Here is a 15,631-nt window from a genome sequence, read left to right as displayed (position 1 = left end):
CGCGCACGGGCTGCAAAGTGAGCACAGTACTCACGTGCAGCAGATCGCAGATCGCAACAGGGAAGCACATTGGCAGGGGGCAGATCGCGGCAGAGAAGCACATGGCAGGGGGCAGATCACAGCAGGGAAGCACATAGCAGGGGGCAGATCGCAGCAGGGGGCAGATCGCAGCAGGGCGGCACATCAGGGAGCATGCAGGGGCCATCACGGGAAGCGCGCAATACTCACGTGGAGCCGGAGCGGCGGTGACATCGGCGGCGGCGGCAGCAGCGGTGGCGTGGTACCACAAGTACCAGCCACTGCACGCTGCAAACATGTTGGGGGAGGGCTCGCAGGCCAGCACAGGCCTGGGGAGGGCGGCCACCGGCAGATCAGACCGCCCCACTGCACACTGATTGGAGCGATTGCGCGTCATAGCACGATCGCTCCAATCAGTGCTACAGGGGCTGGGGGCGACATGTTTGAGGTCCACCTATGATATGCTGCAGCAGCTGCGGCATCTCATAGCTGGATCTCACAGTATCGCACTAATTCGGGCATTATTTTTGCCGAAATTAGTGCGATCGATGTGGTTGGCGGTTCAGATTTGAACAGCCAATCACATCGATCGTCGATAGGGGGTGGCGATGCCGCCCCCCCTGGGGTCAAGCAAAGGTCCCCTGCTGTAAGAAACAGCAGGGGACATCATTTGAAAGCCGTTGCTATGGCCACGGCAATCAAATGAAGTTTAGGCCGTAAAATTACGTCCCTGGTCGTTAAGTCACGTTAAAATAGGACGTAATTTTACGGCCCGCGGTCGTGAAGGGGTTAAATAAGAGACTGGGAGGAGGAAATTCTACAAAACTAGTACAGGGAAAGTGATTTTTTAAAAAATACGTTTAAAAATTAAGGTGATAACCTGATAATGTAAATTTCCCTACTATTCCTCAAGGAATTGCCAGAAGAAAATGTATTTAAACCTAGTGGATGAACATCACAAGTTTTTCTATTTTTTTGGGACAGCAGGTCTTGTTTTTTTTACTGTTTCATGTCATTAGAATACAAGATGGAAAGCTACGTATTGGGAAACGAGCACATCTGAAATAAGCCATTTCCCTGCAGTCACCATTTATCAGTTACAGCTGAGCCCCGCTATGCCATCATGTGTTCTTCCAGTAGAAAAGGAATCTGGACAATGTCACATATGGGTCCTGTGTGCCATTCTATGAAAGCCCTAAATAAAATTACAATTCTAACATTCTTATGGAGTCACAATGGGTCGGTGCGGTTACTACTAAAAAAACCCCCCCCAAAAAAAACCCCATGATCTTACCGCTGGGCTTCCTCCAATTCCACCTCCAAGATCGCTACCCAACTGTAAGAGAAACAGTAATGTTACAGTTCCAGCAGGGATTGTAATCCAGAAACAATAAAAGTAACGATGGATTTCATGGCAGGTCTATTTAGAAAAACCCATTCAAAAGAACTGAACATATATAACACTAATCTGAAAATGCCATCTGGACTATGTTTAGTGCAGAAAAAGCACTAGCTGTCAACAAGGATGTACACACAAGGTAGCAATTTACAGGTCATTCTGGCCTCCTTACCCAGAGAACAAGAAAGAAAACATCTGTGTCACATCACACAATATTGCTCCAACTTTAATAGTCCACCCATTTGTATAGTTCATGTTTATGTTTATAAATGGCATGTTGTAATATGGTGCATGCAGTCTTTTCTTTTTACTATCACCATCTGAGAGCAACATAATGTAGAAGCAGAGACCCTGATTACAGACATGTGTCACTTACTGGGCAGCTTAGTGTAGTTTTGGTAAAATCACAGTTTTATCAGTAGGAGACCACTAGCGGACAAGTAAACCTGCTGCCAGATATTCAAGCATATTCATGATCTCTGTCTAACCCCGCCCCCCACCACTGATTTTCAGCTGCGTACTCTGTACATGGGCAGAATGCTGCCAATCAGTGGTATGGCCTGGGGTTATACTCAGTATTTTTCATCAGATAAAACAAAAGGTATTATCAAAATGACAGCAGGCGGCTATATCACTATAATAAGGTTCTCCACTCACATTATGCTGCTCTCAGATGGGGGTAGTAGAAACCTGGTGACAGATTCCCTTTGAAGGGAAGTTGCCATATGGAAATGTTATTTCATCTGCAAGCTAAAGGCAGGAGGAGCTCATCAGATTGATATACATTTTTATGTGAAAGATTTAAGTAAACCCTGTATTTGATTCATTGAAATCCCTGATGTCTGTATTCATAGAAATCCAGTGAACGGTCCTACTCTGTGACTGAGTCTTCCATGTAGGACTGTGTACGCAGAGATAACTGTCAATCACTACTAGGACCGCCCAATGGACTCATGCAAACAAACACCAGGGAGCTGAATAAAATACAAGCTAAACTTATTATTATGCTCAGCTTCTCTTTCTCTATACTATTTGACAGGTTAAAGAGAACCGGTCATCAGGGTTATAGATTTATCTATACTATTTGACAGGTTAAAGAGAACCGGTCATCAGGGTTATAGATATTAAACTAAAGGTATGGCTATAATGGCGCTGTTAAACTGATTTAATAAATACATTTTGTAAAGAGCTCAGCCTGTTTGTTTTAAGTCATCATCAAATGTTTTGGTCCTTGGGGGTGAGACTGTAATGTGGGACTGTGTGGGGTTGGACTGTGGGATGGTGTTATGCTCTGCCACTGCCCCTCCGAAGCACCTGGTATTTTTATCCTCTGCATTACTTAAATTTTGCGCAGATTGATCTCTTGACTAGGGCTGAGCGGATCCGAACTGTAAAAGTCCGGATCCGCACGGTTTCAAAGATGCCCGAGTGCCGGACCCGGATCCTGGATTCCGGGTGCACGATCTGGATCTGGCACTGGGGAAAATAATTGAAAAAGAAATAAAAACAGGAATAAAACAGCGTTTCATTCTTACCAAGACCCAGTGTCATGGCAGCACACTGCTTCCGGGTCATGCATTCACTTTCTGTACTATGCATTGTATACACACAGCTTTGTGTTTTCCCCACCCACCGGCCGTCTTCTCGTCTGTGATTGGTTGCAGGTAGATGCGCCCCCAGCCTGTGACAATATCTGCCTGCCGTGCAGTCATTGCGGCTCAGTCATCGTCTGCACAGCCACAGGTCGTGCTCTATGGCCGCTGGCTATGTAGCAGAGCTGAAGCGGCGTGGGACTCGTGTGAATTACGCCGGACCTACAGGGTGTTTGGGGTTAATAGAGAGGTGAAGGAGGGTGTGTGTTTTGAACTTTATTCCAAAAAAAAGGATTTTTCTCTGTGTTTATTTACTTTCACTTATAGGTTAGTGTGATTCAGGTATCTCAGACGCCTGTGCTATCACACTAACCTAGAGTTTAGTATCAGCTGTGCACTGCTATTAACCCCTTATTACCCCGATAGCCTCCGCACCAGGGCAGTCGAGAAGAGCCAGTAAAGCACCGGGATTGTCATATCTAATCGATGCGGCAATACCGGGCAACTGCGGGCTAAGAATACCAGCCCCCAGCCAGCTTTATCTTGGCTGGGGATGAAAATTAGGGGGGATACACGTCTTTTTTTTTTTTAATTTATTTAATAAAAAACAAAATAAAAAAATTAAAAAAAAAGCATCACTGACACAGCCGCGCACACTTCTAACAGGAACGTGCATGTGTTTCTAGGTACATGCACGCTCATGTTCAGAGAGCAGCAGGCCGTGCAGAGTCTGACATCGCAGCACAGCCACACACTTCTGACAGGAACGTGCATGTGTTTCTGAAACACCTGCACATTCACCATACTGACACACAGACACACTGCTTTCCCCGCCCACCGGCCGTCCTGCAGCCTGTGATTGGTTGCAGTCAGCTGACACGCTGCCACTCAGGGTGGGGGCGCGTCTAACTGCAACCAATTACACCTGCCGGTGGGCGGGCAAAACTGTGAACATTGAATTGTCGGCATCGGAAACGAAAAGCGTGACCCGGAAGAAGTTTGCTGCCATGATACAGCCTGGGTGAGTACACCGCGCGTGCGCGCTCCTTCCCCCCTATCCCCTCCACAAACGTTTTTAATCTCCGGATTCTGGTCCCCATAGACTTATATGGGCACCGGAATCCGGAGCGGATCCGGATTTTTTTTTTCCAATCTGGCAGTGGTCCTGGATTTTGGTGGATTCGATCAACTCTACTCTTGACAGCCTTCACAGAAATGGTGCCTTTGCATGCGCAGATTTAAATCTCTGCTCAATGATGTGCCAAAATCTCAATGTGTGCATGCTCCGCAAGTGACAACATATTACTGTAGCCCACTGCGATATCAGTCTGCGCAAGTGCCGCCTGCGCCTGAGACGGCTCCAGCGCAAAATTTAAATAAGGAAGAGTAGACACCAGAGGCAGTGGAGGGGATGTGGCAGAGCAGAACACCCTTTCCACTGTCTCACCCCAAAGCACGGAGACCACTATTTACAAATAAATAAATAATAGGCTGCCGATTTTTTCCCCAGAATGTATGTATTAAATCAGTATAACCGTGCCATTACAGCCATCCCTTTATTTTGCCATGCATGAGCTTGTTGACAGGTTCTCTTGTTGACAGGAGTACATTGGATGAATTATAGTGATAAGTGTGCCCCACTGTTCTCAGCTTTCAGAGAATAAAATACATTAAACAAGTATGGAGTTGGGGGGAATATAATGTATTTTTAAAAGCTTGACCCCTTTATCCAGCTCACATGAATGTGTCGGGAGACTCCTGTATTACTTTTAAGAAAATCTTCTGACACTTTTTGACACTAGAAAAGTGTCAGGTAAGGCTGCTTTCACACATCCGGTTTTTGCTGTGCGGCACAATCCGGCTCTTTGCAGAAAAACCGCAACCGGTTTGTTTTGCCGCCGGTTGCATTTTTTTCCGCATAGACTTTCATTAGTGCCGGATTGTGCCGCATGGCCTTGCGTTCGGTCCGGTTTTTGCCGGATGCGGCATATTTAGCCCATATGGCGGCCGGATGGAACGCTGCCTGGCACGTTTTTTTGTCCGGCGAAAAAACCCGCATCGCACCGCATCTGGCCGATGTGGCGCTTTTTCCAATGCATGCCTATGGACGCCAAATGCGGTACGATGTGGCAAAAAACGCATCCGGACGCCGCATGCGGTTTTTTGCACTGCGCCTGCTCAGTAGCGTGCCGCAACCGGCAAAAACCGGACGGGCCGCATGTAAAAACATGCAAAGAATGCGTTTTTTTCGCCGCATCCGTTGCATAGGTTTTAGAGCCGGATTTAGCCGCACTGCTAAAACCGGATGTGTGAAAGCAGCCACAATGCCAGGTGGCATGTTCAGGAACAAGGCACGAGTCCTGTTCATTAATCTGCTGCCCGCTCCACAGGAGGAAAGACCAGCGCACTCTTCATAATGTGCGCGTATTAATAAATCTCCCACAGTGGCAGCTACACTGACATTTTATTATGACACAAATTGCATGACTGTGGAATTTAGCATTTAGTTAGATTTACCAGACTGAAATATTAATGTTCACCATTACCACCGTATATACATATAGTTAATGTCCCACTCCAGCGCTTTCTCATGTTATTTTACGATTTGTTACCCATCAGTAATGCATGTACTGTGTGTGCAATAAAATACTTAACAGTTGTTGTCTTCAGCAGTTTGCAGCGCAGCTCAGGTCATCTCCTGGACCATCTTATGGTAGCCGTGACCAGCCGGCCTGCAGAAAATGTCTGTGTGACCGGAAGTCACTTTCTCAATTTGAGTCTATGAGATTCGAGGCTAGAAGACTTACATTAATTTTTTCACCCCCGGGCAATTTTCAGGGTTTTTTTGCTCCCTTTCTTCCAGCAGCCGTAACTTTATTTTTCCTGTTAATCTTGCCATATCAGGGCTTATTTTTTCGGGACGAGTTGTACTTTTAAGTGAAACCATGAGTTTTACCATATAGGTGTACTGTTTAACGGGAAAAAAATCCCAAGTGTGGAAAATTTGCAAAGAAAAGTGCGATTGCACAATGGTTGTTGGGATATTTTATTCACAGCATGATCTAAGAGGTTAACAGGCGAGACTGGATTGTGGATCCACCCGCACCTGAAAGCCGCTCATGCCAACTGTTCAAATCAGCTGACATTTGCGGGACTCACTACCGGCTCACCGCAGCAGCCGGTGGTGATTACCTTGACACGATCCATCACGTACCCAGTATGTCATGTGTCGTGAAGAGGTTCAAGGGAACCTGTCACCAGATTTTTCCCTATTAAACCAAAAATACCACCTACTGCAGCTCCTGGGCTGTATTCTAAGAAGGTGCACCTTGTTGCTGGCCCCCTGTTTAGACCTCCAAAACAACTTTATAAAATATTACCTTTTTGTATGCAAATGAGTTTGGTTAGCCAGATGGGCGGGCTCTATTTTGCCTCCTGTCCCCCCTCCTGCCGCTGTTCGTCCCCAAGTCTTGATTTGCATGGATGACGATGGCCCCATCACTCTTCACGCTGATGCCGAAGTCTCGCGCAGGCGCAGTTAGCAGAGGCCATTATCGCGGGCCTGAGCAGGCGCTGTGCATGACCTCACCAGCGTCAACCTAGTACCAGCCCATAGTCTTGAGCCTGCGCAAATACATCACTGGCAAGCGAAAGGGATAGTTTCTGCTCAGGCCCGCGATAGTGGCCTCTGAGCGAGACTTTGGCATCAGCGTGGAGAATGATGGGGACGTCGTTATCCATGCAAATCAAGACTGGGGGATGGCGAACAGCGGCAGGAGGGGGGACAGAAGGCGAAATAGAGCCCACCCATCTGGCCAACCAAACTCATTTGCATACGAAAAGGTAATATTTTTGTAAAGTTGTTTTGGAGGTCTGAAAAGGAGGCCAGCAACAAGGTGCACCTTCATAGAATGCACCCCAGGAGCTGCAGAAGGTGATATTTTCGGTTTAATAGGGAAAAATCTGGTGACAGGTTCCCTTTAAGAAAAGAAGTAACAGTCGGATACGTGATGCAGGAGAGACCGAAGCAGAGCTGGAAACTGGAGAAGACAGCAATCGGTAAGTATTTTAACGCACACACTGATGATACATTACTTATAGCTAACCAATGGTGAAATTAAAAAAGAAAACCATGCTGGAGTCAGCCTTGAAGATCTAGTGCTCTTATAGGAAAGAATGCTTCCAAATCAACACAAAAGTGGGGTTTTTAAAAGGAATTTTTTTTTTTTATGGAACGTTCACACAAGACATTTCGACTGTAGTTTTTGCGTCACTACTCAGTTTACGTTGTAGATTTTCTCCTCTGTGTGGATAAGATTTCATAAATTCCAAAGCAAAATACTTTGTCTAACTTGGCCATTTTCACTTAGGGGTGTACTCACTTTTGTTACCAGTGGTTTTGACATTAATGGCTGTGTGCTGGGTTATTTAGAGGGCACCCCAAATTTACACGGTTATACAAGCTGTACACTGACTACTTTACATTGTATCAAAGTGTCATATATTAAGTGTTCTCCCATGAAAAAAATATAAAAATATTTACAAATATGTGAAGGGGTGTACTCTCTATTGTGATATACTGTATATTAGTAATTGTCACAGAATCCTGTCACTAACCCATGTGTTGAAATAAATTGGCTATTCCCAGTTATTTCTTAGAATAGGTCATCAACGACTGATCAGTGGTGGTGCAACACCCAACCGCTCAGCTGTTCCCGATGCCACTGCCACCGCTGCCCAGAACTACTCAGTTCTGGAGCCGCACAGTACATCTCCACTAACTTTATAGTGGCCATGACTGGGTACTGCATATCTGCCCCACATTCGAATCAATAGAGTGGATGTGCAGTAGTAGGCCGTGGCCACTATTCCGTCGTCAGAGTTGTGCACATCGGGACCATAACAGAGTTGTTCCGGCGGTGACACTAGTGACAGCTGATCGGCGGGGGTGCCAGGTGTGGCAGCCAGCAATCTGACATTAATGACCTATAGTAAGGACTAGCTGTACTACCCGGCTTCGCACGGGTTAATAACTGCTGTTACCAAAATAGAATGTATTAACAAAAATGTATTCTGCACACAAAAAACAAAAAAACTAATAGATATAAATGTAAATATAATGTCTATCTCCCCCTCTGTATATATCTCTCTGTCTCTCTCTCCATCTCTTTCCCTGTCTGTCTCTTTCCCTGTCTGTCTCTTTCCCTGTCTGTCTCTTTCCCTGTCTGTCTCTTTCCCTGTCTGTCTCTTTCCCTGTCTGTCTCTTTCCCTGTCTGTCTCTTTCCCTGTCTGTCTCTTTCCCTGTCTGTCTCTTTCCCTGTCTGTCTCTTTCCCTGTCTGTCTCTTTCCCTGTCTGTCTCTTTCCCTGTCTGTCTCTTTCCCTGTCTGTCTCTTTCCCTCTTTCCCTGTGTCTGTCTCTTTACCTGTCTTTGTCTGTCTCTTACCCTGTCTGTGTCTTTCCCTCTCTTTCCCTGTCTGTCTGTTTCCCTGTGTGTCTCTTTGTCTGTGTCTGTCTCTTTACCTGTCTGTGTCTGTCTCTTAACCTGTCTCTCTCTTTCCTTGTCTGTCTCTTTCCCTGTCTCTTTGTGTCTGTCTCTTTCCCTGGCTGCATTGTGACAAGCCAACATTCCATATAAGGGCGTGGCTGCGCACTCTTCTGAAGTTCTGGCTGCACTGTGGCTCCAGCTCCATTCGCTTTAATGGAGGCAGGTTTTTTGGCGAATAACTGTAAAGCGCGGGGTTAAAATTTCCCCTCTAAACATAGCCTATGACGCTCTCGGGGTCCAGAAGTGTGAGTGTGCAAAATTTTGTGGCTGTAGCTGAGACGGTGCAGATGCCAATCCCGGACACACACACACAGCTTTATATATTAGATAGGTCATCAATGTTACAGCCTCAGACGTAGTCTTTAACATTTGTTCTCAAACAATAAAATTATAGGCGCAAGATTTATATGAAAATAATCCTGTACCCTTTAAGAAACCATTACTTCTTTATCAGGTAATAGAGACTGACAGTTTTGGAAAAGATCTAGAATATATGGGATACAATTACCAATAACAACATATAGTTACTGATCTTAAGCATAGAGAAACATTTCCAAAAAGCATTTCCAGATGTAAAACTTTTCATCTTTTTTTAACGGTCAAAAGAAGGGTTCCACAGCTAAAGCATAGGGTACAGGGGCAACCTGCTGGCTTTTCCACTAATTAAGGCAGGGGGCAAGGTTTTCAAGTACACTTGTAATATGTGAAACAATGAGTTCTTCAAAACTAATAAATGAAATTATTAGTGGGCAAATTAAACATTACATATGCCCAATGAAGGCTGAATGTACTTTGTAAATTTCCTAGAAAAGTTCTTCATAGTGTTTTTGACTGTACTTTAAAAGCTCAATTCAGTTGCCCTTTCAGCACAAGCTGTCTTAATGTTCCCTCTTTCTGGGATGGGAGCCTAGAAGCTGCGTCAGCGCCCTGAACCTCTATGTGAATCACATATCCTCTGCGGCAGCTAACAACCTAAAAGTCAAGCATATGCGCTTCACATATTTCAATCTGGATGAATGATGCTGGCAGTGAAGTGACAGTGTATAGTGAAGATACACCTATTGTCTAACACAAGTCAGAGACTACAGCAAGTATAGGAAAGGAATGAATATGTGCGGTAACAACCACAAAAGCATCTTACAGCAATCTCTGCAAAGAAACAGAGTAGAGGTCAGTGCAAGGTCAGCACAAAGAATGGAGAATTTGAGTTTACGGTTATTTGTAAACAGAACAATGCTAGAAAAATATACCATACATTAGAGATATGAAAATATAATTGCTCCAAAGCAAGCTTCACTTTAAAATGACGACTTAACACAGATATTGCACACAAAAAAACCCAAACCACTCAGCTGCTACTTACTTTCTCCAAGAATTAATTATTCCTGATCACTGTGAAGATAAGGGATAACTTACTAACAAATAAGGATCTGACTGCTGAGAATGGGGGTCAGGAACCATACAAAAAGGGGTCTCGCTCAATGGACTGTAGGAAATAGCAGAGGGATACAGTCCACGGCAGTCCCATAAAGAATGGATGAATGCACGCTGCCCTATTCAAGACAGCACTGTGCAGCAATCAGGGATCCACAGAGATCAATAACTTCTTACCTTATTCCCAAAAAAAAAAAAAAAAAATTATCACTGCTATATTACCGTATTTTTTGCTTTATAAGATGCACTTTTGTTCCCCCAAATTTTGGGTGAAAGTAGGGGGTGCGTCTTATAATCTACATATACGGATTATATACTGCAGGGTCCAGGGGAGGTGGGGGCCGCTCAAGCGGTGCTGGAGGCTGAGGGAGGCTGGTAGAGGCTGGTGAAGGCTGCAGCATTTGATCTCCTGCTCCCGCTCATACAATATGCACTGCCGCTGTCCATAACCATGGTGCTGAAACCGCACCACGGTGACGGGATGGGGGAGCGGCGCATATTATATCTGCCTGTACTCCCCTTGATCGCACATGCCCCCCTGTGTTAGATATGGCCCCCATGCTGCTGCCCATAGTAAAATAAAAAACTCTTTACTTACCTCCTCCAGCGTGTCTCCCCGGTCTCCCTCCTGCTGCTGTGATCAGGCACGCAGAGATGATATCGCTCTGCTGTGCCGATCACATGACCGGCACCGATAACCAGGAAGTGCAGGAGGCCGGAGCTCAACCGCACGGAGGGAGACACGAGGGAGGACAGTGCTGGAGAAGGTAAGGAAAGAGTTTATTTTACTAAAAGCAGAAGCATGGGGGCGATATCTAACACAGGGTGATGTGTGCGATCCACAGGGGGCTATGTGCAGCAGCAATAGGGGGCAGTGTGCCAGCCACAGGGGGCCGTGTGCCAGCAATAGAGGACATGTGGCATCACTGGGGGCCGTGTGCCAGCCACAGGGGGCCATGTGCCAGCCACAGGGGGCAGTGTGCCAGCCACAGGGGCAGTGTGCCAGCCACAGGGGACGTTTGCCAGCCACAGGGGACGTGTGCCAGCCACAGGGGACGTGTGCCAGCCACAGGGGACGTGTGCCAGCACAAGGGGGCTATATTCAATATAAGGTGGCCAAATTTATATTAAAGGGGGCTAATTTTAGGATGGGGGGGCTATGAGGGACATATACCCTATATGATTTGTTAGACGGACACTGGCATTATAAGACGGACCCCATTTATTAAAAAATTCTCTATTCCTTCACCAAATTTGGGGGTGCGTCTTATAATCAGGTGCGTCTTATAAAGCTAAAAATACGGTAGTTATTTCTAGGAAACCCAGTGACGTGAATAATGACATGAGCAGAATGGAGGCATGTAGAAAAGGTGTACTCTGCATGTCCCTGTATTACAGATCACTGGTAACAATGATCTAACGGACTGATACCATTAGGGTATGTGCGCACTAGGCGTTTTTATGTGCGTTTTTATCTCAAAAAAACGCACCCGCGGCTAAAAAACGCGACAAAAACGCATGCGTTTTTACCGCGATTTGGTGCGTTTTTTGCTGCGTTTTTGCTCACTGCGTTTTTAATCAGTGCACAATGCCATTAAAGATTGTTGATGAAAAAAAAAAAAAAAAAAAAAGTCTGATGTCATTTCCTTCTTCAAAATGTTCACTGTATGCAGGAGAACAGAAAGCTGCAGAACTAGTGTATGCAGGAGAGCAGACAGCAGCTGCAGAACTACAAGGCTCAGCATCCTCCATCCAGGACTGTATGCAGGAGTTTTTTGCCCAAAAAGAAAAAAAATGATATGGGCTTCGCTATATTTTTGTATGCTAGCCAGGTACAGCAGGCAGGTACAGGCTGCCCCCAATCCCCACCTGCCTATTTGTACCCGGCTGGGAATCAAAAATATAGGGAAGCCCTTTTTTTTTTTTTATTTCATGAATTTCAAGAAATAATTAAAAAAAAAAAATAACATAGGCTTCGCCCAATTTTTGAGTCCAGCCAGGTACAACTAGGCAGCTGGGGATTGGAATCCACAGTGCAGAGTGCCCATGCTTTCTGGGCACCCCCCCTGCGAATTGCAGTCCGCAGCCACCCCAGAAAATGGCGCTTTCATAGAAGCGCCATCTTCTCGCGCTGTATCCAACTCTTCCAGCTGCCCTGATGCCGGGTGGCTCACTGGGTAATAATGGAGTTAGGGCTAGCTGTATATTATCAGCTGGCCCTAAGCCCGAAATTCATGGTGTCACGCCAATATTAGACATGGCCACCATGAATTTCTAGTAATGATAAAAATATTTTTCTGTGTTGTGTTTTTTTTTTATTAGAAATAAAACACAACACAATTAGTGACTCCATCTTTACTGAAATAAAGAACCCCCCTCCGCAGTAATCCTGGGTCAAGGGTCCCGCGCTGTCCAATCCGGATCCAATATCATCTGATCGGTTTGCTGGAAGGCAAAGCGATCAGATGATGTGTCAGGTTAAAGGACGTGAATCACATCACACATCAGCTGATTGTATAAAAGCCGATTACACAATCAGCTGAAGCATCAGTGCAAAAAAAAAAAAAAATACTCACGTCTGTGCTGATTACCGGCAGCTCCTGCAGCGATCGGATGAGAGTCTGATCCTGTCCCATCGCTGCAGGAGCTGCCGGTAATCAGCTGATGAAGTCCCCTGACGGCAGGATCAGCTGATAGCCAGCCGGGCGTGAAAAAGCCGGCGACACCGCGAGAATTACGATCAGCTGATGCATCAGGTGACTGCATCAGGTGATCCACCACCAGGTCCCGCAAGCTTCGTACATGCCCCGGGGAGACTGCACACAGCCAGAGCGGCGGTACCGGGAGGAGATGGGAGCGGGCATGGCACCGGGAGTCTGCAGACAGGTGAGTATATATGACATTTTTTTTTTCTACTGTTCACTTTTGTTTTCGCCGCTGCCTCCACCTCCCGCCCAGACATGGCGCCGCACGGAGCTGACATGGCACCGGGCGGGTTGTGGACGCAGCGGTGACTGTACCGGCAGGATTCATGCTTCTGTGTTTACCAACAGAAGGAATCCTCTTCCTGTACATGTCCCTTTACTGCCCACCCCTTGCGTTTATAGCTGCTTTTTTAGTCATAGAAACGCAGCTATATGCGTTTTTCATTGCGTTGTTGAACATCTCATTGAACTCAATAGGTGAAAAACGCAGTGAAAAACGCAGAAATAATTGACATGCTGCATTTTTGTGGTCACCACAAAAACGCAGCTACAAAAAAACGCTGTGTGCGGACAGCACTTCTGAAAACCCATAGACATTGCTGGGGAAGCAATGTCACTGCGTTTTCAGCACAAAAACGCGGTGAAAAACGCAGCAAAAACGCCTAGTGCGCACAAGGCCTTAGACTAATATCTTCAATGCTCGGCAAGAGCAGGTAACCACAGATCATATGTTACCAACTAATCTGTGACTCCAGTAGAGTTGGAGAGAATTAAGTTGCAAGACCCAGGCCATTGGCGCGAAGCTCAACAATCTGTGGTCATCAGACAGGACAGGATTCCTGAGAACCACCTACCACATTCTGGCATTTGTGGCTCGTCTGTCTGTCTGTCTGTAATATATATATATTGCCTTATTCTGTCTGTCTGTCTGTCTTGCTCCAAAATTGTGTCCTTACGGTGACACAAAGCGGATTGGCCGCTGGCCTCGCCATGGCCCCGCCCCCCCGCACGGATTGGTCGCTCGCCCTGGCCCCCCCCACACGGATTGGCCGGCCGCTCGCACAGGCTCCGCCCCCCCCACGGATTGGCCTCTCGCCCCGGCACCCTGCACGTATTGGCAACTCGGCCACGCCCCGCCCCCCTCACGCAATGCACGCACGCCCCCCGCACGCATCCCCCAAACTGACACGGAGACACGACTCCCAGGTGAGTATTGTACCCCCGGGAGCCCACACCAGCGTACGCCGCCAACCCAGCCGACACATACCCTCGCATTGCTGGGGTTTGCCGCCATATGCTGGTGTGGGCTCCCGTGCGAGTGGGGGACGTGATGCGCTGGTAACCATGGTAGCATAGTTACCAGCGCATCAAGGTCCTGCAGCGGCGGAACATCCACAAACGCACACACACACACACATCAGATCACACTCACTCTCACACACACCTCACACACACACATCAGATCGCATCCACACACTCACAGCATCCGGAGATATCGCTTGCTTCTCGGCCGCGATACTGTGCTGTTAACTTCCAGGACCTGCCGGAGGATCACATGGCCAGAAGCATGTGGTATCTCCGGATGTTGTGAGTGTGAGCGCGTATGTGCAATATCGTCAGTGTGTGTGTGAGTGTATGCGATCGGGTGTGTGTGAGTGTATGCGATCGGGTGTGTGTGAGTGTATGCGATCGGGTGTGTGTGAGTGTATGCGATCGGGTGGGTGTGAGTGTATGCGATCGGGTGGGTGTGAGTTTATGCGATCGGGTGGGTGTGAGTGTATGCGATCGGGTGGGTGTGAGTGTATGCGATCGGGTGTGTGTGAGTGTATGCGATCGGGTGTGTGTGAGTGTATGCGATCGGGTGTGTGTGAGTGTATGCGATCGTGTGTGTGTGTGTGTGTGTGTGTGTGTGTGTGTGTGTGTGTGTGTGTGTGTGTGAGTGTATGCGATCGGATCTGTGAGTGTCGGCACAGGAACACGGCGTGCTGGAGGAGGCTGGGAGGAGAGAGGCTGATCCTGGGGAAGGCTGGGAGGGGGAGACTGATGCTGGGGGAGGCTGATGTTGGGGGAGGCTGATGCTGGGGGAGGCTGATGCTGGGGGAGGCTGATGCTGGGGATGGCTGGGATGAGAGAGGCTGATGCTGGGGGAGGCTGATGTTGGGGGAGGCTGGGAGGGGAGAGGCTGATGCTGGGGGAGGCTGATGCTGGGGGAGGCTGGGATGAGAGAGGCTGATGCTGGGGGAGGCTGATGCTGGGGGAGGCTGGAAGGAGAGAGGCTGATGCTGGGGGAGGCTGATGCTGGGGGAGGCTGGAAGGAGAGAGGCTGATGCTGGGGGAGGCTGATGCTGGGGGAGGCTGGGAGGGGGAGGCTGATGCTGGGGGAGGCTGGAAGGAGAGAGGCTGATGCTGGGGGAGGCTGATGCTGGGGGAGGCTGGGAGGGGGAGGCTGATGCTGGGGGAGGCTGGGAGGAGAGAGGCTGGAAGGAGAGAGGCTGATGCTGGGGGAGGCTGATGCTGGGGATGGCTGGGATGAGAGAGGCTGATGCTGGGGGAGGCTGATGTTGGGGGAGGCTGGGAGGGGAGAGGCTGATGCTGGGGGAGGCTGGAAGGAGAGAGGCTGATGCTGGGGGAGGCTGATGCTGGGGGAGGCTGGGAGGGGGAGGCTGATGCTGGGGGAGGCTGGAAGGAGAGAGGCTGATGCTGGGGGAGGCTGATGCTGGGGGAGGCTGGGAGGGGGAGGCTGATGCTGGGGGAGGCTGGGAGGAGAGAGGCTGGAAGGAGAGAGGCTGATGCTGGGGGAGGCTGATGCTGGGGATGGCTGGGATGAGAGAGGCTGATGCTGGGGGAGGCTGATGTTGGGGGAGGCTGGGAGGGGAGAGGCTGATGCTGGGGGAGGCTGATGCTGGGGGAGGCTGGGATGAGAGAGGCTGATGCTGG

General features: G+C 48.1%; 1 protein-coding gene across 1 annotated transcript in view; it reads right to left on the bottom strand.

Moving 5' to 3' along the window:
• Window positions 1–1,312: 1,312 nt before the first annotated feature.
• The window catches only part of LOC142279439 (AP-1 complex subunit beta-1-like), a gene marked incomplete at both ends in the record, with an annotated part of 25,987 nt that continues 11,668 nt past the window's right edge, over window positions 1,313–15,631 (bottom strand). The window contains one exon of the mRNA XM_075332688.1: window positions 1,313–1,354. Coding sequence (XP_075188803.1) covers window positions 1,313–1,354 — 42 coding nt within the window. The remainder of the gene's footprint in view (window positions 1,355–15,631) is intronic.

Source organism: Anomaloglossus baeobatrachus, unplaced genomic scaffold, assembly GCF_048569485.1.
Source record: "Anomaloglossus baeobatrachus isolate aAnoBae1 unplaced genomic scaffold, aAnoBae1.hap1 Scaffold_4323, whole genome shotgun sequence".
Classification (NCBI taxonomy): Eukaryota; Metazoa; Chordata; class Amphibia; order Anura; family Aromobatidae; genus Anomaloglossus; species Anomaloglossus baeobatrachus.
Note: the sequence above shows the minus strand (reverse complement) of the source record. Positions and strands in the feature narration are given on the sequence as shown.